Consider the following 23,660-nt stretch of genomic DNA (forward strand, 5'->3'; position numbering starts at 1 on the left):
TGCCAGAACGGAGCCACCTGCACCGACGGGCCCAACGCCTACCACTGCAGGTGCAACCCTGGTTACACAGGTCAGTACCTAGTACCTACTACCTCCCGGCGTTATTAAAGAAACGCTATGTAACATTTGAGATGATGTTGAAAAAATATATAATTTGTTAGTTTTGCGAGGGCCCGCACACCTCAAAAGTTTTTTTTACAAGATAAAGAAACAACACCCAACCCACACAACTCCATCACACAGTCAGTAAAAAGGACTGTGCTAAAGTCCCAAAATAGCATGTATAGTTGACTTGAAGTAGTGTTTCTGACATTTTCATCAACATGTATGACAGTGAAGAAAGACACTTCTCCATTCACTTTGCCACCTTCCATGAGCGTTAGCCACACTAACCAATATTGGTGGAGCAGAGCGTCTCTCTGCAGTTATGGGAAACGGCTCAATTTCCAGCCTGTTCGTCAACTGGAGACCAAAGGTGCTTAGTTTTGCTTTAAACAGTATCCTCCTGGGGCAAGGGGGAGGCTTGGGAAAGGGCATTTTTCAGAAAAGTGAAATACTCTGCCGTTTTCTTTGAGTTAATAAACATCTAACCCCGAGAGTAGTTGAACTCTGTACTCTCAGCTCTCACAGCCAGGTAGCTAAAACAATTAGTTAAGTCACATGTGTAGTATGCGCAACAAGAACCAACACATGTCAAGATATTTTTTTTAGGTTGACAGTGGAACCTTTTCACTTAGCCTTTTTTTAAAACTCTAGACAAGACATGACATCATGTCACAATCGCTAACAGCTGGCTGACACCAGACAGGCTAGAAACCAGTAAAAAAAGAATGAAGGCAAGCAAAGCTCATAACTATAGTGTTAAGACCCATTCTTAACATAATCCACATATTTCTTGTCTTAGGGCAATACCAAGTCTTTTGTAGCCCAGCAGGTTGGAAGCAGAATCGTTGGTCATAGCGTGCTAGAGGGACACTCCCAAGCTTGCTTTGTGTTAATGTTTACGTCTTGTGCTGTCCCACTACATCTATACTTATTAAAACATTAATTTATGGGTCGATGACATTTTAGCAGTGGCACATGTGGTGCAACCACAGCTAAAACCACTTATTGTATGGATCAAAAATATTGTTGTATGGATTAAAATATTGTTTTAGTAGATTATCAAAGACGCATGTTCATTGCAGGACATTGATTACTAATCGCTAATTCCATTTATGAGTATTGGCTGTTGTTTCACCACCTGACGTCTGAGCCAAAAAACTGTCATTGAGCCGCATGCATGCTTTGTCACCTATACTGAAAAACAGGTCTGCAGACCACGAGTATAATGTATTACTGTATAACTTAACAATGGAGGTGATGTCTGTGTGTGACCTGTGCCTACCTGTCTCTCAGGTGTGAACTGCCAGGTTAACGTGGATGAATGTGAGTCCAGCCCCTGCCTGAACAATGGCGCATGTGTGGACGGCATCAGCGACTACACCTGCGACTGCCCACTGCCGTACACAGGTGAGTTGAGTCTGCTGCAGCAGCAGTACTGTAGTAGCCGACAGAAGTTGACGTGACATGACATCATGCACGACATACTTAACATTGTGTCACTCCTGGGGGCACTTAGGGGCATTAATCGGGTGCCCCATCCTCTACACCCCTCTGCCATCTTGAATTAATTTACCCAATCAGGGACATATTGTGGCTCCAACATTTTTTTGATTTTCTGCTCAGTGACATGACATGGCAAACACGCAAGTTTTAGGTGCCTTCTGGTCACTTCTGTGCTCTGGCAGGTTTGAAGAAATTTAAGAAAATCTTGCACGTGTTTAATAATCTATGCATCATACTGTGGTCTTGTATTGTTTTAGGGAAAAACTGTGAGATGGAGTTGGCGCCTTGTGAAGCCATGCCCTGCCAGAAAGGAGGAGTATGCCAGCCCTCCCTCGATTACACCTCATACACCTGCAGCTGCCCCAAGGAATGGCAAGGTGTGTGTGTGTGTGTGTGTGTGTGTGTGTGTGTGTGTGTGTGTGTGTGTGTGTGTGTGTGTGTGTGTGTGTGTGTGTGTGCGTGCGTGCGTGTGTTTCAGTTTCAGTTTCTGTTTCTGTTTCTGTTTCTGTTTGTGTGTGAATGTGAGAGGCAAAAGAGAGACAGAAACGAAGGTTATGTATATAACCACGGTTCTATGAGTTCCGGATGACCGCCAGAGGCGGTGCTTTCAGCACTGAATATTCATCTTACGGATCAGCAGGTCGAGAATTAATATCAACAAAGTAACACGTGACCTGGGTGACGTCACCCGGTGACCCCCGTGTCAGGGGTTAAGACACCGGTGAACCCAGGAAGCGACGTCTTGGCAAATCTTCTCGAACACACTCCGAGTGACTGCCAAGCTCTGGCGGTCATCCGGAACTCATAGAACCGTGGTTATATACATAACCTTCGTTCTATTTCGTTCCTTCTGACCGCCAGAGGCGGTGCTTTCAGCACTGGATGACCAATACCAACAAAGTCATGAGGAGTGCCTACCCGTCGTCAGTACTACTGAGACGGCCTGAAGCCACCGCCAGCACCACAGTAACATGTGGGGCAACAGTAAGAAAACCAGGCAATGGTGCAGCCTGATGCCGAGGAGGCCGTGCCGTACACGTCCTAGCACGTACCAACGGCCACATGGAAGCCAGTGTAACCTGGCCCAAAGGATCCACGAGCTCCCTGAGTGAGAACCACAGGGGGCAGCAAGTAAGCAGTTAGCATAGCAGTTGACGGGGACACCTGTGCCACCCCGTAGCGGTACCATACCACCCGGTGCCACAAACGGAGGAGCCACAATGGAAGAGGCGAACCACGGAAAAGGTCAACAACAGGGCACTGGACGCCCATAAGGAAGTTGCTCCCATGCCCATCAGACAAGTGTCGGCCTCTGAAAGCAGCCGCTGTAACAGGCCCAGAGAGGGCAAGGACTCAAGGCGGCGCACATGATAGATGAGCCGCCCGCTCCACACAAGACCGCAAGACAGGCCAGAGAGCGTCTGAGGGCAATCAGGATGGCCAGTCCCTACATTCATCCAAGGTACGGCCATCATCAGGGGCCCACAGGTCGCAGGCAGTGTTGGACTGCCACCGCAGACCAACCGTCCAGGGCAGCAGCAGTGGGCACGACCGCACCGCGCAAGGGCAGCAGCAGTGGGCACGACCGCACCGCGCAAGGGCAGCAGCAGTGGGCATGACTCCACGCGCAAGGGCAGAGCGGAACAGACGCGAGTTCCACCTCCAGAGTCGAAGGCGGACATGGTAGCCAGACGCATGTAGAGCAGTCAGCGACAGTAGGGACCTGGCAGGGGCCATAACGGCATATCCAACCCAAAGAGGCCTCAGCAAGCGGAGGCCAAGAGGGACAACGTGGGATGCCGAGGTCGGCATGCCCAACACCTGGAAGGGGCGGAGAGCAAGGAAGGAGAGCCTCCACTTCCAATGCCCGCAAGTACGCTGGTCCATAAGCAGAAATCGACGCCTAGAGACACCAGGCCGGGGGTCTGCATGTCGAGAACAGGACAAAGCGCACCCGGTCGAGAACAACAGCGTGAGCGAAACAAAACCACATGCAGCACCGGCTGCACGGCCGTGCGACACAAAAGCCGCGTCGTGGCTTGCCCAAAGCGGACGGACCAAAAGGGACATTTAGGGGCCGCCGGAAGAGAGCAGACTGCTTCCAGCAAGGCCCCGACAAGGGTGTCGCGCAAGCCAAACCAATCACCGTACCACTGCCCCGGCACTCAGGCCAGACAGGCGAATGCCAGCAACCAGGAGTCAGAGAGAACTCACAGGGGGCGTCCCAAAACGGTCCATGGGGGCCGAGAGAAGGCCACCAAGACATGGGACATCAAGAACCCCATGCACGTCGTACGCAGCGCTGCATCATAGACCTCGCAGACGAGCTCATCTGCGACGTGTCTAAGTGGCCAGGGCAGTGCACCCCGCCAGATCAACGCCCTGACCGGCAAGGCAAGGAGGGCGGTCAGAAGTGGTTCAATACCCGGCAGGGCCATAGATGGAGGCCTCCTGCAGCCCGGCCAATGCCTGATCGTCGACCCATCGCGCACAGCGTCACGGTCGGCCAAACACCAGGAAAGGCCACATAGGGGCCATCGGTATAGACAGGCGGGACAGGCAGGGTAACCAGTAGTAGGTACAGCCACTGCAGCAGAGACGCGTAAACAGTCCAAGCGTCAACAAGCCGGCCCCAGCGGGAAAGGTGCGCTACACAGGGCGCAGATGCCCATGACAAGCCAACTGCGATGCTCCTGCAGCAGACAGCAGAGCATGAACCAGCCAGATGCAGAATCCACAGTCGTAGGGGCGTGTACGCCCACCGGTGCCCAGAGCACTCATGTGAGACCAGCCATAGCGAGGCCAACAGAGCGAACAGTCGTAAGCCACCGAAAACTCGAAGGGAGAGCCCGGAGTGGGGTCACTCCCGTACAGTAGTAGCAGTCAGAGTGGCATCCTGACCCCCGATATACCACACATGAAGTGGGGAAACATGAAGAACAATGGGAGAAGGAGCGGTAACGCTCCAACATACCAGTAGCAGCCGCAGCTGCAGTGGCGCCGGCACCAATGGCACTCTTAAGTAGCCCATGGCAAGTCCACGCATAGCCCAAGAGCTCGGGGGGACGACGTGCAGCAGTCGACCTACGCGCCACAGTCGAGGACAATGAAGGAAGCACCTGGGTCCTGTACCCAGGGCAGCAATGCCGACATACACGTGCACCGGTCACAGAGGCTTAAGCCCAACGGCACACTCCGCGAGCCAAGGGGCAAAAGAGTCCCAGGCTCAACCAGGCCAGGAGGACGACGACATGCCAGACGTACGACAGTGGGCAAAGGCGGACAACAGGACGCAGAGCATATCTTGCATACCGAAGCCACAGCAGAAGAGGCGAAGGCACCAACTGTAATCACAACGGTCCACGGTGAAGACGGCCAAGGCCAACAGACTCCAGGCAGTCCCGCAGGAGTGCCAAAGAGCATAAAACAGTGTATGGTGTGAAACCACTCACCCAGAGCAGCAGCAGTCGTACAGGCGGAAACGCCAACGGTGCATGCAAGGAGCTGACTGGTGGAGACACCCACGGTCAGCCAAACCCAGGAGAACGACTAGAACCAGTCGTGAGGTAGGGAAAAGCAAGCTACACAGAGGGGCACGAAGCGGAGCAACACGCGCAACTGTAGTAGTCATGGCGATTGAGGTGCTCCGGGCGTCCACAAGAAGCCAATGGATGAAACAGCCGACAGCAGGCGGTATCCAGGAGAGCGACAGACAGTCGCAGGACGCTGAATGGTAGAGACCACAGAGAGCGGGGAGCACACATGCGGTCTCATGCAAGTCATGCAGCTATGCAAGAGAGCAAGTATGCAAGCATGCGAAGCAACCGAGCAAGCCATGTAAACCGGAATGGCAGGGTGCGTACGGCCCAGCGGCACGCCGTGGCAGCTGTAGTAGTCATGGCATCAACAAGCATGTCACAGGGTGGAGGCCACCTGTGGCCAGAAACCCACTCTGTAGCAGTAGCAGGTACGGCACTCACATGTAGCCATCGGGCGAAAAACACCCATGGCCAACTCACCCAGAAAGGGCCCAGTGCCAATGCAATGCAACAAGCAACGCAACTGGGCTGTGACGGTGTCACCTGAACAGAGGGCATGGTGCGGGCATCGGCGGCAGGCGACAGCTGTGGCGGCGGTGGGCGACAGTCGTGGCGGCGGTGGGCGACAGCCGTGGCGACAGCCGTGGCGACAGCCGTGGCGGCAGCGTGCGACCGTCCGGGTCGCTAGCAGGCAGGGCACATTTGAAAACACGGTCACCGTGTGTCAGAGGCTGCAGGTCGGCAAAACAGGGCCGACAACTCCACCAGTGGCCAGCGGAACTGTAGGCCGAGGGCCAAATCGCGTCAGCCCGGCCGTAAGTGCTCTCGCACGCAGACCTGAGCAAGCAGCACAGGCCACATCTGTCAACCTCAGCCGCAGGCATCTCAGCTCCAGGCAGGAGAGGCACCAGTCCCAGGGGCCTAGACGACAATGCATCAGTCAGGCAGGCAGGCACACAGGGCGAGGACACCCCAGTGGTAGCCGAGAGGGAAGCCAGCAGTCGGACAGTCAGGGCCGACAGGTAAACAAGGCAATACACACAGCAGGGCGAAGACACCCCAGTGGTAGCCGATGCAAGAGCTCCAGGCCAACTGGTGAATACCACACAGAAGGGGCTGGGACACCCAATGGCAGCCAAGAAGAAACCCAGTAATCAGGCAAGATGAGGGTCCCGTGTCGGGAAGCGAACACTGCAACACACAGAAGGGAACAAACAAACAACACATACCCACAGGGCGAGGGCACCCCAATAGTAGGTAAAAAGTTGGCAGCAGGTAGGAGATGACACTACAATGTCCAGCAAATACTGCGAATATAAAACACAAGGGGCGAGGACGCCCCAAGTGTAGCCAACAGGAGCCAGCAGCCAGGCGGCAACACCAAGCTGACAAGCAAATAATGGACATTAACATTTTGGATTCGGCCTATTTTGGACACCAGATGGAAATTAGCCCTCGGGCTACAATCTGCCATATTTACATATATGTACATGTATGTATACGTTCATTCATGTGCAATGTCCTGAAGAAATAAAGTAAAGTAAAGTACATTACATTGCAATGTAGTCGGTAGGCGCTGTACACCCAGTGACTCACCATAGAGGACATACCATAAGCACAGCCAATATCATGGGCAGACAGGAGTAGCACAGTGATAGAAATGCAAGGCAAATATACACTTCTGGGGCGAAGACACCCCAGGTGAAAACAGACAATAATAAACCAGTGTACAGGAGCATTTATCCCATTTGGGCTAGTGAATCACATTGAATTACACACACTAGTCCGTAGTAGTGGGCTGCCTGCCGAATGGTGCCCGGGGATGCCTCATTTCAGCTGCGGTCCAGTCGGGCCTGAGCCACGACTGCCCCCTGAAGAACACAACCCGGCAGGAATAACAACCGGGGTGAGCAGAGTGCAGCCAGAGAGAGATTGTATTGTAGATTGAATCTCTGGAGCAGCGTGACGCCAACGGTGCAAGGGCACAGCGAAACACACTGGCCCGTGGAGCAACCGTACAGACAGGCTACACTGTACAAACAATGAAGCCGTAACGTAAATACAGGCACGCGAACCCAAGTAACCGAGCTCGCGTCGAGTGTCACAACAATCGCCCAGTAATAGTAACATTCCGCGGCGAGAAACACCGCGAAAATAAATCGAAACAGTAAATGACAGTCCACTTACCCAAACGATGGCCAACATAGGCAGGCAGGCGTTAATACCTAATCCCAACTCGAAAGCGTATCACGCCACGAGACCGCTCGTCAAATCCAGTTGCGGGAAACACTACTGAAGATAACGCGGTAGCAGTTAATACATGATCAGAAAACGGCCTACCTTCCACGGGAAAGGACAAGTTTAGCCTCCAGTCGGCGAGAACAGTGCCTCGAGCCAGGGGCTAGGCAGGCTAGGTAGCCTAGCCAGCCCTCCTCCACCGAGCGAATAACACTCAGTCGGAGTCGGACACATCGTAAATGTGAAAGAGATACTCAAAGGAAAAAGCGACCAACGCCGTTTCATGGGGGGTGGAAAACCCACAGCCCCAACCCTATGGGTGCGAAACGAACAAAGCGTCAGGTCAATCCCAAAATCTCAAACGATCAACTCGAAACCTGCAATCGAGAAGATGAAAGACGTCGCTTCCTGGGTTCACCGGTGTCTTAACCCCTGACACGGGGGTCACCGGGTGACGTCACCCAGGTCACGTGTTACTTTGTTGATATTAATTCTCGACCTGCTGATCCGTAAGATGAATATTCAGTGCTGAAAGCACCGCCTCTGGCGGTCAGAAGGAACGAAATAGAACGTAGTAGACAGTTGAGTTATATAATGATATCAAGAGGCGATGACCGAGAGAGGGTGTGATAATGGCAATGGCTTGTGTTGTGTGTGTGCGCGTGTGCGTGCGCGTGTGTGTGTGTTGGAGAGATTGAGAGTGTCCCTGTGTGGGTGCGTGTGCTTGCGATTGTGTGGGGGTATGCTTGAGTGTGTGTGTGTGTGTACTTGCGAATGTGTGTGTGGACACATGTTTTTACAGTATGTATACATATGTACTAATGCATTGTCTGTGGTTTTGGTTGTGGTTCGGTAGGTCCACAGTGTACTGAAGATGTGGACGAGTGCCGCAAGAACCCGTGCAAGAACCACGGGCGATGCCAGAATTTCCCCGGCGGCTTCAAGTGCCAATGCCAGGCGGGCTATGGCGGACCCATCTGCCAGAACAACATTGACGACTGCGCTCCCAGTGAGTACAGCTGTACACTCGGGACACACACTGAGACACATGTGGACACACACACACACACACACACACACACACACACACACACACACACACACACACACACACACACACACACACACACACACATAAACTCGTACATAAGAGCAAGTACGGACACACACACAGAAAATGGACACACATATACGCATACTGCCGTTGTGCATCTCTTTTGGTACAGCGCTTCATGTCTCATCACTTAGCTAGCATCTTGTCACTTCGGGCTTTTCTTTCCCAACGTGTCTGTTGCAGTTTTGCTGTCACGCTAGTTTCCTTTCACACGTAGCTAATTGAACTGATAAAGAAAGCAAAAAAACTGTGAATAACGACTTGGCGCTTTTATGCCCCTCCAACCACTTCGCTCATGAGCATTCGCGTGCAGGCATGCCAAGCATCCTGTCATTCTTGCACCTTGCGTTCTATCTCTGTCTCTGTCTGTCACTGCATCAATATCTAAATTCAACCATGATGTGTTTCCCTTATCATTCCAACTTGTGATATTTTCTCTAACCATACCCCGACTCTTTCTCTGTCTGTCTGTCTGTCTGTCTGTCTGTCTGTCTGTCTGTCTGTCTGTCTGTCTGTCTGTCTGTCTCTCTCTCTCTCTCTCTCTCTCTCTCTCTCTCTCTCTCTCTCTCTCTCTCTCTCTCTCTCTCTCTCTCTCACTCACTCTCTCACAATCTCTCTCTCTCTCTCTCTCTTTCTCTCTCTTCTCCCCCCCCCCCCCTTCTCCCCCCTCCCCTTTCTCCCCTCCCACCAGACCCATGTCTGAATGGAGGTGCGTGCGTGGACAAGGTGGGCCGCTTCTCGTGCCAGTGCCTGGCGGGCTTCATGGGCGACCGGTGTGAGGAGGAGATGGATGACTGTGCCAGCGCCCCCTGTCGCCACGGCGGCACCTGCAAGGACTACGTTAACAGCTACGCCTGCGAGTGCCCGCCGGGCTACCACGGGACGAACTGCGAACACAGCATCCCGCAATGCTCCGAGAGGTACAGCCTCCAAGGCCGAAAGTACTTATTCGTTATTGAGTGCCGAGGCGTTTTAGACCACAAAAAAAGAATTAAAAGTCAGAATTGAATAAATAACACTTCGGTTATTTTATCTCATAAATAACACTGTGGTCACTTGTTCACAACTTACATAGTTCACTACAACGTTTTAGCGTTTAAGGCCATTGGAACAAATAAAAGCATACTTGGACAGCTCTTACTGTTCGCACAAAGTGTTCTCAGTGTGCTGAGACTCACAGGTGGTGGTGGCCATAAATAGGAAACTATTTTGAGATGTGTGTATATCTGAACCTCCACTATGGACATTATGCAGTGTGTTGTTCATGTCAGTGTGTTATTCTGTAGGGACTAGCAACCCTCACTGTCTTAACCTCCCTAGGGAATTCCTTATTATCTCTCTATCTCTCTCTCTGCCTTTCTGTCTTTACTTCTGCTCCTTTTTTTTCTCTCTCTCTTTTTCTGTATTTCTGTCTTTATCTCATTTTTTATCTCCCCATCCCTGTCTGTCTGTCTGTCTGTCTGTCTGTCTTTCTGTCTTTCTGTCTGTCTGTTTCTCTCTCTGTCCCTCTCCTTCTTCCTCTTCCTCTCTCACTTTCTCTGTCTCTGTTTCTGTCTCGGTCTTTCTCGGTCTCTCTCTCTCTCTCTCTCTCTCTCTCTCTCTCTCTCTCTCTCTCTCTCTCTCTCTCTCTCTCTCTCTCTCTCTCCCCCACCCTCTTTTCTTCTCCCCTTCTCTCTTCACTCCCTCTTCCTCTCCGTCCTCCTCAGCTCCTGCCTGAACAACGGCACGTGTGTGGACGGGGTCAACACTTTCTACTGCCGCTGCCGTATGGGCTTCAGCGGCCGCTACTGCGAGAAGGAGATCAACGAGTGCGACAGCCAGCCCTGCCAGAACGGGGGCAGCTGCACCGACGGCGTGGGCACTTACCGCTGCACCTGCCCCGTGGAGTTCACTGGCACCAACTGCCAGGTACTGTCGAGCAGTGGTTCCCAAACTGGGGTTCGGGACCCTTAGGGCGGTCGCGGAGGTGCTGAAGGAGGTCATTGCATAAAAATGGGACAAAAGGGACATTGCATAAAATTGGGAAATCCACAGGTTGACAGCTAATAGTTGTAGGCTACTTTTTGCTGTCCTGTGGATTTTTAGCAATACTAGCAGACAGACTATTCATGGGAAATCTAGCAATATTAATAGACAAAAAAAAAATCCATTGCTAGGCTAAGACTATGGTGGGTGGGGGGGTCACGAAAATATTCTTAAAGGGACACTGTGTGAGATTTTTAGTTGTTTATTTCCAGAATTCATGCTGTGCATTCACAAATGTCACCTTTTTCATGAATACCTACCTCCACCATCAAATTCTATGGATACATTATGACTGGGGAAATTGCACTTTGGTCCATGGTCCGTCATTTTGAATTTCCAAAAATAGCCATTTTTTGCTGCAAAAATGACTGTACTTGGACCGCACTAGAAAATATTTGTTTATTAATGATTAAACCTTTTTTGTCAAAAAATGTGGCAATAGGCAGCCCATTTTCAATTAGCAGCATAGTTCCAGTACCTTTTCTGACCATTTCCTGCAGAGTGTCCCTTTAAAGGATAACTTCAGCCTATTTCAACATGCAGTTGTAATGCTCACACTACCCTGGACTTGTCAGTACCTGAGATTTTTTTTTCTCTCTTCAGCCTTTTCCGAGATCCTAGTCATTGTAATGGGGGCAGCTGTTTGTGTACATTTCAAAAAAACATCTTGATTTATTCCCAAAAACATCCAAAAGGTTATGCAACCTCAGCAGACAACTAGCAAACAGCTGTACCTTTTGGGAAAACTTTTGGAGTAGGCCTATGTTAAGATTTTGTAAAATGTAAACAAACATCTGCCCTCATTAGAATAGCTCAGATCTCGGAAAGGGCTGAGCCGAAAAGTGCGGCATCACTGGTTACTGACAAGTCAAGGGTAGCGTGAGCCATGCAACGGCATATTGAAATTGGCTGAAGTGGTCCTTAAAGTCCAAAAGGGGGTCCCCGCTGAAAAAGATTGGGAAACACTGGTGTAGAGCAACCCACAGGCACAGGCATTGTGTGCCTGCCCAACTACAATGTCACAGATGCACGTTACTGTTACACACCATAATATTGTTATACTGCCCAGTCAAAGCAGATGTCAACAGAAAGGCACCAACCCAATGCAATTGTAGCCAGAAATAAACCAGAGATGGCTAATGGCCAATTGATGTAAATGTGACCATGTTCTCTCTCTCTCTCTCTCTCTCTCTCTCTCTCTCTCTCTCTCTCTCTCTCTCTCTCTCTCTCTCTCTCTCTCTCTCTCTCTCGCTCTGTGTTTTCAGTTGATGACGGAGCTGTGCCGCAAGATCAGCTGCCAGAACGGCGGGAAGTGCTCTCAGACGGGCAAGAAGTGGCGCTGCAGCTGCCCCGAAAACTGGTCGGGCATCTATTGCGACGTGCCCAACATGTCATGCCAAGCCTACGCCCAGCAGAAAGGTAACACTGACCTCTCTCCCTGCCCTACCACCAACATTGGGCACACTGCACTAGATAAAGAACTAGAGGTTACAAACGGACAGTGTTGGTTTGTTCGGGTTGTCTCCACCAACATCTTATGCCAGGCCACACAGGTAATACTACATACCTCATCATCACCCTTGGTAACGTTCTGATCACTGATGAATGATGATCATCGTCTTCATCTGAAGAGAATCTGAAGAAGGTCTCAGTGGTCAAAATGTCATTCTGCCATACAATAAAAAAAGACTGTGGACCTCTTACTAAAAGAAGTGGCTAAGGTGTGATAGCACACATTAACTACTGTTGATTTCAATGTTCTCTGCCTTATTTTTTTCCCTTTCCCCCATTCTGACAGGAACATCCAGGGATAAGGTGTGGCAGCCTCCAATATCTGCTCTCGATTCAATGCCTCATTGTGTGTGCTTTTTCCTCCTATTCCCTGATTCTGACAAGAACGTCACTAGATAAGGGGACATGGTCAGCACATGATCAACGTTTTTCATTGTGCAGTCAGTGCTGCCTGCCTACTGTCAGTGTTTCACTGTCCTCTGCAGTCAGTGATGCCTGCCTACCTACTAGTGGTGTGCATTGGCACTGCCCTCACGATTCAATTCGATTACGATTCGGGAGGTAGCGATTCAATTCTTTTTGATTCGATTCGATCCGATTCAATTCTACAATGCATTGCAATGCATTACATTTCTACTGAAAGCAAAGCAAATGTTTTATCAGTCATGATGAGGCAATACAAGTAGTCAGATACTGAGCAACAATTTATTGGCTGTTTTCTGTATCAGTCTTGCAGTTTTCAATGCTTTGAAGTGCTTTTATTTAATTTAACATTCATTTGCTCCCGAAATATCCACGGAAGTAATTGAAACTTAAAAAAATTGCCGCATCGATTCTGGAACTTGCCGCATCGATTATTGTTGACACCACTACTACCTGTCTTTTCTCTGTTATCTGCCTCATTTTTTGTTCCGTTTTCTTTCTGCATTCTGACAGGGACGTCAGTGGATCAAGTGACAACATCGATGCACTTAAATGTAAAGACAAGTCATGCAGTACAGCACCGCCAATTCACATTCACTGTTCTCTGCCTCATTTTTCCCCCCTCTTTCTTTGTGCACTCTTGACAGGCACGTCGGTGGTGTGCCAGCACGGGGGCATCTGTGAGGACATGGGCAACACGCACCGCTGCCAGTGCCAGCAGGGCTTCATGGGCAGCTACTGCGAGAAGGAGGTGGACGAGTGCCTCTCCAATCCCTGCCGCAACGGCGCCACCTGTCTGGACTACCAGGGCGGCTACGAGTGCAAGGTGAGGGGGTGTCATAGTTTGGGGGAACATTTTACCTTAAGGGCCGTACACACACGTCGCTGCTAGTTACTCGCTCAGCGAATTAACTCAATAGAATGTCAATGTGTTCCAGCGAGACTAGCAGGCGAGTACTGTACAAGCGATGCGATGTGGGCGGATCCCGAGTTGAAAATATTTGATCTTCGAGCGAGGCGAGTAAGCGAGTAACCAATTGGAAGGCAGAGTTCGGTACTTCTCGCCTGTTCATTGGCAGTTAAAGCCGCGGGAACTTTCAGTGAACGTTCCATGAAAGAGAGGCGAGTAGGCGAGCCAGCGAGAAGCTAGTAAATAGCAGCGATGTGTGTGTACGGCCCTTTACTGTACATGAGCAGGAAGATACATTACCTGTGTAGACTACTAGGGCAGCTACGAGTGCAAGGTGAGACGACCTTTTTTGATGTTCGTACCCCCTAAGCCAGGGGTTCCCAACCTATTATTGTTTTTACTTCTATATTTACATTTAATGATAAAAAAATAAAATGTATTTTAATGTGACCTGTTTATTCTGCGTCCCGTCTTTCGTAACACAGGGTTCCCGCGGGTTATTAAAAATATTAAAAAGGCATTGAATTTAGTTATCCAGCATTAAGAGCATTAATAGCATTGAATTAGCTGTTAAAAGTCGGGAATTTTTTTCACTGCGGCATTAAATTTTCAAAAAACATTTCAGTGTGCAACCTAAAGGACGAAGTTTTTTTTTTTCATAATGAAGATGACGCACAGAACGTCAATACCCATGATTCGTTGTAGAACGCTACTGTAAACACAAATCTAGAGTGCAGCGGCGTCATTTTTTGATGAGGTGAGGTGAAGAATGGGAAAGTGCCGGTTTAACCCCAAGTGGCTGCAGGATCCAAAATACTTTTGGGTAAAATCTGTGCCGAATGACCGCGAGGCGTGCTGCACACTATGCAAGAAAACGTTTACGCTGGGCTTTTTTCATAATGAAGATGACGCACAGAACGTCCATTCGTTGCACTGTAAACACGTGCACAAACCTTGAGTGCTGCAGCGACAACGGGAAGTGTAGCATTAACAATTATCTATCCTCGATGTAGCGCACAAGTATTTTTTCCACTAACCAGCAAAGTTTTATTTGTGCCGTCCAAGCACCAGTTGAACTCGAGAAGCAGGTTGTGATCAAAGCCACCCCCCTTTATATTTATTTCATTGTGTTCATGCAAACAGTGGAGAACTGACGTTGTGGAGTGTTACCGGTTTTCTTGGGGTATTCTTTTTAAGGCTATTGAACGTTGTGAAGCAAACTTAAGGAGCAATCAGAAATCCACCGCTGTCATTTGTAGCCATTTCAATTTCATGACAAAGCTGTGTTACAAACGCAATTAGGGCTACTTGGCGAGACAGACCTATCGATTGGTCGCAACTAGTAGATGTATCACCAACGACCACCGACATTAATTAACACACTCTTGTTTGAGGAGCTCCTAAAAGCGTTAGCAGAAAACAAGGCGACGTCATGCAACATTTAGCCTCTTTTTAAAATCTTGCATTGAATTTTTGAGGTGGCCAATAATAACCACAGACGCGTAACCGCGGTTAAATCACACACTGGTTAGGCTACAGTGCACTCCACACACCAACGCGTGGGCACGCTTTACCTGTTGGTAGCAAACTTGACTCGTATCAAATCCCGTCTCTGAACTATTTCCCCTTGCTGTTCGGAAAAAAAGACGACTACTTCGTTGATCTTGTTTTAAAACCAGGAGACCTGACCCATCTATGAATAGGGGGGCTCACGGCGCATTTCCTTACTGAATCATGCTCAGATAATGCATACTTCCCAGAATTGCGCATGGTGAAAAATAGTAAACAAGCATGGACGCATGCATGGTCTTATCGGATAATCATTACTGTGGCCATTCGACTATGGCAGTGCTATTCCCAAATACCTGTAAAACACTACATTAAGGGGGATCATTACTTGCACAACTAGCCCTATGACCAATAACTTGTTGACTCAAAAAAATGAGTGGGTTATTGTCAGTTTAACGCTCACATTGTAAATGGTACATTTAAATGTAGGCAATTATGCTTTTTGAACGTCATTATAATGGAGTGAAGAAAAACGATTAGGCCTAATTATTAGGCCCAACAACAATAATAATGGTCTACTCCAATTTAGTCTGATAGGTTTACATTATATTGGCTAATACAAGTCGGTGCAATTAACAAATAAATAGTGCTTTTGAAGCAGCTTTTGAATTCAATTCTGGGGTTTGTTTAAGTAAATAAATCTGAGATGCTACAATGCAACTTTGCATGTGTTTTAATTGTATTTTCCATAAATGTACATTCTTGTGCCAAACAGAGAGGTAATCTCTTAAGAAGTAATGAGGTTTGAATTTGATACGCGCTTTCTTAATTGAATTTCGTTCAATATTATTGAAATAATGGGTGCGATAAAAGTATTAAATTTTATGTGAACATGCATTAAAAAAGGTCTTAAAAGCATTGAATTTAGGTTTAACAATCCTGGGGGAACCCTGTAACATGATGTGTGCTGCTACCTTGGCCAGGGTTTGCTTGAAAAAGAAATATTCATCGTAATTTGTTTCCCTGGTTAAATAAAGGTAGAAGAAAAGTAAAGTTTAAAATATCCAACTTTGGGCCTACTTGAAATGTTCACAAATGTTCAGGGGCCCACCTCTGATCCAATAAACCATACAACTCAAATAAATAGTCAACAGCAACACATGCAAGTATTATTATGTTTTTAGAAAATGATTTCAAGGCCCACTTACTTACAATACTTTTGTGGCCAACCAGTGGGCCCTGCCCCACAGTTTGAGAATCACTGCCCTTTTTGTCATACCGTGAGAGGCCCTACGTATAGCTGACACATTACCCATTTATCAACCCATGCATTTTCACATTTTCCTTTAACAAGTTTGTTTTTGTAAATCTGAACGTTTGCACAAGAAGTTACGTCGTTATTTTTGGGCAGACGCCTTTGCTTTTACCATCCCTGTTTCATGAATTAAGTGTGGTTCAACATCAAGTATCTAGAAGTATGCAACGTTATGTATCTGCACTCTACCATATATGGTTATGATTAGGGATAGGCATGTGCTGTGTATATACAGACATGTAGATACACTAAAAAACAACATATAATGAAGTGATACCCTGATTTTTTCATATATGAACAACTTTTGACCTCAGCATAATGTTGTGCAGGAAGACGAAAGGAAAGACTGCACAAATGTGAATTTAAAGATATGCTACCCCACATAAAGCAGGCTGCATCTATAAATATAATTAGTTGTAAAAACAATGATTAGTAGCTATGCAGTGACTAATTAAAGTACACAACAGAAAGCCCAGGGCATCCGGTTTGTGTGTAATATAGATTTTGTACAGAGGAGCGTTGTCACTTGTTCTTCTTTCATTGTTTGTGATGATGTTGGAAAATTACACATTGGTTTCACCGTTTGTTGAAATAGGACTGTTTCCAAACCGCATAATCCATCTAATATGTACAGTAGGTAACTGCTGAACAATTGTGTTGGTCATGGGGTAACCATGAATATTTTGATGCAGTATACTTTTTCCTGCAGAATTAGTATTAGAATATAATTATTAGAATTAGAATAGAAATTAAATTAGAATATACAATATATACAATAGACTATAGCGTATAAAATGAAGATAAAAATTAAAATGAACAGGTAAGGTTCCATCTTTAACAGCATTTATTAATTTATTCATTGTTTCTTCTGTCTCAGTGTAAGGCTGGCTTCCAGGGAGTGCACTGCGAGTACGATGTGAACGAGTGCCAGTCCCAGCCCTGTCACAACGGAGGCACCTGCCACAACCTGGTCAACCACTTCCTCTGCTCCTGCCCCCCGGGGACCAGAGGTGGGTCACTGGTCACTGGTGAAGGACCACATGCATGTTGGGCACATAACGTGTGTGTGTGTGTGTGCCTATGTGTGTGAGTGTAGCATGTGTTATGATAACACATGCTACACACACACACACACACACACACACACACACACACACACACACACACACACACACACACACACACACACACATACACACACACACACTAGAGGTGGTTCACTGGTTGCAACAGTTGCTGAGTGAGCATTGCAACGTGAGAAAGCTTTCAAGTCATGGAAGACTTGGATACATTTCACATTTGTCTGCAATTCCTAGTAAAACATTTTGTACGTACATTAGTGGTAATGCTTACTCATTTATTTTCTTGTCAGGAAAAAAAAAACAATAGATTAAATCACTAGACAAACAATAAAGGTGTTACAAATTCGATTTTCTGTCCAAACTCAATTTGACAAAGTCGACAGTTACTGCCTTTCTTTCTGTCTTTTAGCTTAGTAGGGCAGCACAGGGCCATCTCCCTCAAGGAGTGTTGCTGGGCAACATTACCATATGGATGCTTTCTGGGCACATTGCCACACACATTTGGCAACACATATTCCCTATCAGTAAAGCTGCCTACAGCAATGTATTGAGTCCTTTTTCTTTCTCTAACCCCCCCCATCTCTCTCTCTCTCACTCATACTTCTTTTCTCTTGCCACCGTTTCTCTTTGCGGTTCCCCTCTGCTCTATGTCTATCCCCTATCTGTCTTTATCTGTCTCCAACGATCATTTGGTCAGTGTATCAGCAGTTTATCATGCGGTTGCTCAGTTTAGCAGCATTAGTGTCCTCCCCATATGTTGCTCAAAGACGCTTCATGTATCCTGTTGAAATCACCCTACTGTAGTACTGTGGTAATTTAATGACATTTATTAGGAGTGTTGCAAGACTCTTTTCGCAACATGTGAATGTTCCCTGGAACTTCCGTTGACTCAGTGGTGCAATATGCTTGACATATTGCGCTCTTGAGTTTGACTTTTTATCCGGTGGGAATGAACATGAAATATTTTTTAGTCTGGTTAAGTTGGCCATGCACGGCAGTATTATGTACAACTTGGTCTCAAATGTTGCCAAAATGTATTAATATATTCTGTTTCCGTTATAAGACATAAGCGTGTAAAAAATAAAAAATTGAAAACTCTATTACAGACAGATGTTCTATAAAAAAACAAAAAACAGATAGGTACATCACAAACACCAGGTCACTGTTTTTTTCTGTACTGTTGCACTATGCAGACTTCACTGCAAAGTAGACTCAAATGAAATGGTGTCCTGCACACTACACATTGCACAAACCCCACATATCAAACACATCACTCATTCATTACACATATCTGTATTACATTCATACTTACAGTCATGTAACTGTCTGCAACATGCTTTGTATGCTTTTATTTTGCTTATAGGTATGGTGTTTTTGCGAAGCACATTGAACTGCTTTGGTGTATGAAATGTGCTATACATTGCCTTGGCTTGAATTGCCTTGTGTGTGTGTGCGTGCTCACATGCTTGTGTGCTCGTGTGCTTGTGTCCGTGTGTTTGATTATTGTCAATGTCTTATCTACGTTTATGTTTTGCCTAACAGGAGACAAGTCAAATTTTCTGTTCTAACTCTTGTTACATAGATTTTTTGACATTGAAGATTGTTGACTTTTTTACCTCGATTATCAGGTGCCCAGTGTGAGGAAAACCTGGACGAGTGTGCGTCCGACAAGGGCCCGCGCTGCCAGAACGGTGGGCAGTGTGTGGACGGCATCGGCCGCTACACCTGCTCGTGCCCGCCGGGCTTCACGGGCGAGCACTGTGAGGGCGACATCAATGAGTGCCTGTCCCGCCCGTGCCACTCCCCTGGGAGTCTTGACTGCGTCCAGCTCGCCAACGACTTCCAGTGCCGCTGTCGCCGCGGATACACAGGTAACACATGCCATACTCAAACACCTGAGAAACACACGTCTTTCATAAAAAAGGAAGAATACAAAAGGAGTATTTAAGTATTTATTTAATGTGTGGAATACTGGACTATTTTATTTCAATTTTGTCTATGTGTTCATATTGAGTGTTTTAGATTTCATGTACGTATGTTATGTGTTGGAAGCTTATATATGGACTCCTATACCTAGTATACCTCTCTCTTGAACTGTGAAACCAGTTTACCTACGGATACTAATAAAGTAACTTGAATTGACTTGACTGACTTACTTACACACCTCTGGCAACTATACTTTCAGAGAATTGACTGTACCACTACATTGTTTATACTCTTCCATACCAGTATGCTTGTTTCAGAATAAAAAAAAATCTATATGCTGTCAATGAACCTGCTCAGACAGAACCGTATCGGTATCAATCAACATATTCCAATACCACAATAAGTTGTAAGTTTGTAAATTCAGGCAACAGGTTATCTTGGTCCTCAGTGCTGAAGATAGTTGGAATGATGTTAACTTTGTGTGGCTTGTCCCTGATTGTCACTTGTCCCTGATCGTCACTTGTCCCTGCTTGTCTGCCAGGTCGCCGCTGTGAGCTGATGGAGGACCTGTGTGTGGCCAAGCCTTGCAATAACAACGGAGTGTGTTCCATGAACATGACCTCTGGCCAAGGTTACACCTGCAAATGCCAACCAGTGAGTTTGACCCAAACACACAGACACAGACACAGGCACACACACAGACACACAGACACACACACACACACACACACACACACACACACACACACACACACACACACACACACACACACACACACACACACACACACACACACACACACACACACACACAGCTATTCAAACACACACACAATAACACATTCAAACAAATGTGTGCTTGTGCACACACACACACACACACACACACGTCACTGTCTCTCACTCTCTGTTCCTCTCTTTCGTCACGAGTGGACTTTCCACAGTAGCTTTTATGCAACTCTGCAACTTTGAGTCAATACCAAAGCATGACTCATCAATTGTCATACTGAGCAAGAAGCCTAGTGTGGGCTTTGCTTTGATGTGCATTTGATGTGTAGTAGTGTGATTTTGTGGTTTTGTTGTTCAGTTTTGTGGTGTGTTCAGTGGTTTGTGTAGTGAGGTTAGAGTGTGGAGTAAGGAATCAGGGCAAGGAGGCATACACGTAGATGGGGGAAACGAAGCCCCAACAAAAAACAGATGCTAGACTGCTAGTCTGTTGCCGCGCAGCCTAGTTAATGATGTCACATGTACTTAAGAATATATTAACTATTAACATGCATTAATAAAGAAAATGACATACTAAAAAATATGCAAGACTTACTGGTGCCATTAAATCTATATTGCCACACCATATTTAACAAAGAATATATGCTTCATTTAACATTTTTTAAATGATCTTTGCACTGTGGCACTTGTGGATGGCTTTAAGTGTTGTAAGTGCATGTCTTGTTTGCCTATGTGTTTTTGCTGCTGATGTGTGCATGCTGTTAGTTCATAATGACAAACACGGCATTTGACTTATATTTATCCAATTTTCTTCATGCTTGCATCAAAGAGGTCAGAACAACATCAGTGAGGTATGCTTGCTCTGAAGGGTTTTCCTTTCTGTTAACGTCTAATAAAGCTTCTGTGTTGTAAGTGTGATGTGTTGTGTGTATTGGGAGGGAAAGTAATCTCATCGCCCCCTGCTGGCAACGTTTCAAGCCTCTGCATCAAATGAATGTTTTTTTTCTTTAAAAAATTACATCTTGGTCCTGACGACGAAGTAAGAGCAGTGGCTGCCATATAATATGCATGTTGGCCCGTTTGATCGATTCAGGTGGTAAAATGTTCTGTTTTTAACTGATCTGAGCTGATTGTAATATTCTTTAAAAAGCTAATACAGAACTACACTGACTCGCATGTGTGATGTGTTTACTTCATGTAATTAGCATAGCCAAACATTAGCCAGAGAGGTGGATACTCGTCATTACAGAAGCCATCATATCTACTACAGAAGCTAAAACCAAACTAATCGAGTGTATATATGTGTAATAAGACGCCAATATGGAACTCACAGGATTACAAGAATGTGAAGAAAGAAACGCGAAGAACTTGCGTTCGTTTGTTTCTCTGTGTTGTCAATGAGGCGCGAAGCACAGCATGATGGGAGCTGTAGTCCGTTTCCGACCAGATTGGCACAATTTCTACTTTTCTTAAAAGGGCAAAAAATGACTCAAGATTTCGACAGGTAGTAGTTCATCCTATTGTCTAAGCTGAAACATGTGTCTGGTGTGATAGTTCAGCGTCATATCTTTGTGGGATTTTTAAAAAAACTTGTCTATGGGAGTTTCAATAGGATCGCCCTGGTGGTTGGAACGTAACCGCTAGGATCGCTGTTTTCCACTTTCCCTCCCAATTGCAACAGCTTTTTCTCCATGTAGGTATGTGGAGTTCATGTTTATGGTTATAGTATAGGTTGTTATAGTATTTTTTTAATTAGTGTAGTATGGTAGTATTTATTGGTAAGAGTTATAGGTTTAGATGGTAGAGCAGTGGTTCTCAACCTTTTTTAACAAGCACCCCCTTGACCTCAACATTAGCCTTCCAACGCCCCCTGGACCTCCTCATAAGCCTGCCAATGCCTCATAGACTAGTGCCCCTCAATGGCATCTAAGCACCGCCCCCTCTCAGGTGCGTCCTTCTCAATGAATCCCTAAGCCTCCCTATCGCCCCCTGGGGGGCTGTAGAGTCTCAGTTGAGAAACACTATGCTGTAGTATGACCTTTGGATGACCCCTAGATGACCTCTGGCCTCTGAATGTATGTTTTTTGCCGTACATGAAATTAACAGCTGTTAATTGGTGGAGAGAGTAAGTGTTGGTGCCCTAGCTGCAAATGCTACAATACGACTCCTTGAAAACCCTTGGATAACCTCTTTTTGAACGTTTGTGTTCTTTCCCCCTCCCAGGGTTACCGTGGCTACCACTGCGACGAGACCGAGAGCTACACGTGCGCCAGCGTGCGCTGCCAGAACGGCGGCCATTGCCAGATGTCGGGCGGCATCCCGCAGTGCCACTGCCTAGCCGGCTTCGGGGGCAGCCACTGCGATGTGGTCCAGAACTGCCCGTGCCACAACGGCGGCGTTTGCGTGTCCGACCCCAACAACCGCTACCAGGTGACTAGGGGGTGGGATATTGGCAAGGAATTCACGATACGTTACGATACGCATCACATGACACATGCCACGATACAATACTGTCATGATGCATTGCGGTGCATATTCTGTATCTCTGCAATACATTGCGATATTCATTATACTTCAGTAGGCCAAACGTGTAAAAATAGAGAGCTTTATTACCAGTTGCTGTGTACAATCTAATTTTACATCTCATCACAATGGAATGAAAACCAACAGCACTGAAGGTTGTGTTTGTGTTGTCGGATGCTGGCAAACTTTAACTTAATTTTATTTTCTTAAGAATCGATTTTTGGTGTCATGAATCTCTGTAATGTAGGCCTACTGTGAAAAGTAATATCACAATATATTGTCATGACCAGGGCTGCTGAAAGCTTTGGTCAGGCCCAGGACAGAGAAATCTAAAGGGCCCCCTTACCCAATACAAGCAATGTACGGAGGACCCAAATCAGAGCTTCTCTTCTACCTCAACCAAAACCCCCTCCACCCCCGCCAACGTCCTCGGTCGTGACGATTTTTTGTTGTTGTCCACCTCAGGTGATCTGCCGCTGCCCTCCAAACTTTGTGGGCAAGCTGTGCGAGATGCTGTCCCCGCGGCCCGCGTGCCCGTACGAGCAGTGCGCCCAGATGGCGGGCGACGGCGTGTGCGATCAGCTGTGCAAGAACCAGGAGTGCTCGTGGGACGGCGGCGACTGCTCGCTACACTGGCCCAAGCCCTGGGAGAACTGCACGGCGCAGGTGCACTGCTGGGACCTGTTCCGCAACGAGCGCTGCGACCCAGAGTGCAACAACGCCGGCTGCCTGTTCGACAACTTTGAGTGCCAGGGACCCTCGCCCACGCCCAGCCCGTGCAAGTATGTGAAAAACGAAAAACAGGGGTGACAGTGGTCTTAAGTGAAAAGATACACATACAAGTGTGCATAGTAGGGTACATGTTTTATACGTGTACATGTAACATTACATTACATTACATTACATTACATTGCATTTGGCAGACGCTTTATAACCAAAGCGACTTTCAAAAGAGGACATATTCAAGCCAACATCACAAGCAAATACAAAGTGCACAGGAGATATACAGAACAACAAGTGCAGTTGCAAAGTGGGGTTAGGTTTTTTTATTATTATTATTTAAAGAGTAAATAACGAGTACACACACACACAAACACACACTCACAAACTAAACCAAGCTAAACATCATGTCAGGAGTCTGCCCTGGGGCAAGGCCAGCTCAAGCAGTACTACATGTTCAGTAATAATTTACACAGCTGCAACATCAGCT

The 23,660-nt window shown here is 47.0% G+C and overlaps 1 protein-coding gene across 2 annotated transcripts in view; it reads left to right on the forward strand.

The window, feature by feature from the left end:
• notch2 (notch receptor 2) overlaps nucleotides 1-23,660 on the forward strand; it is a 93,015-nt gene that overhangs the window by 54,812 nt on the left and 14,543 nt on the right. For both annotated transcript variants that reach the window (XM_063201978.1, XM_063201979.1), the window contains 13 exons: nucleotides 1-70; nucleotides 1,399-1,512; nucleotides 1,866-1,985; nucleotides 8,242-8,394; nucleotides 9,191-9,419; nucleotides 10,206-10,407; nucleotides 11,790-11,943; nucleotides 13,107-13,285; nucleotides 17,071-17,203; nucleotides 18,904-19,146; nucleotides 19,743-19,855; nucleotides 22,151-22,357; nucleotides 22,916-23,232. The exon at nucleotides 1-70 is cut by the window's left edge and continues 76 nt beyond it. In XM_063201978.1, coding sequence (XP_063058048.1) covers nucleotides 1-70; nucleotides 1,399-1,512; nucleotides 1,866-1,985; nucleotides 8,242-8,394; nucleotides 9,191-9,419; nucleotides 10,206-10,407; nucleotides 11,790-11,943; nucleotides 13,107-13,285; nucleotides 17,071-17,203; nucleotides 18,904-19,146; nucleotides 19,743-19,855; nucleotides 22,151-22,357; nucleotides 22,916-23,232 — 2,234 coding nt within the window. The remainder of the gene's footprint in view (nucleotides 71-1,398; nucleotides 1,513-1,865; nucleotides 1,986-8,241; nucleotides 8,395-9,190; nucleotides 9,420-10,205; nucleotides 10,408-11,789; nucleotides 11,944-13,106; nucleotides 13,286-17,070; nucleotides 17,204-18,903; nucleotides 19,147-19,742; nucleotides 19,856-22,150; nucleotides 22,358-22,915; nucleotides 23,233-23,660) is intronic.

The sequence above is a fragment of the Engraulis encrasicolus genome, chromosome 6 (genome assembly GCF_034702125.1).
Source record: "Engraulis encrasicolus isolate BLACKSEA-1 chromosome 6, IST_EnEncr_1.0, whole genome shotgun sequence".
In the NCBI taxonomy this organism is placed as follows: Eukaryota; Metazoa; Chordata; class Actinopteri; order Clupeiformes; family Engraulidae; genus Engraulis; species Engraulis encrasicolus.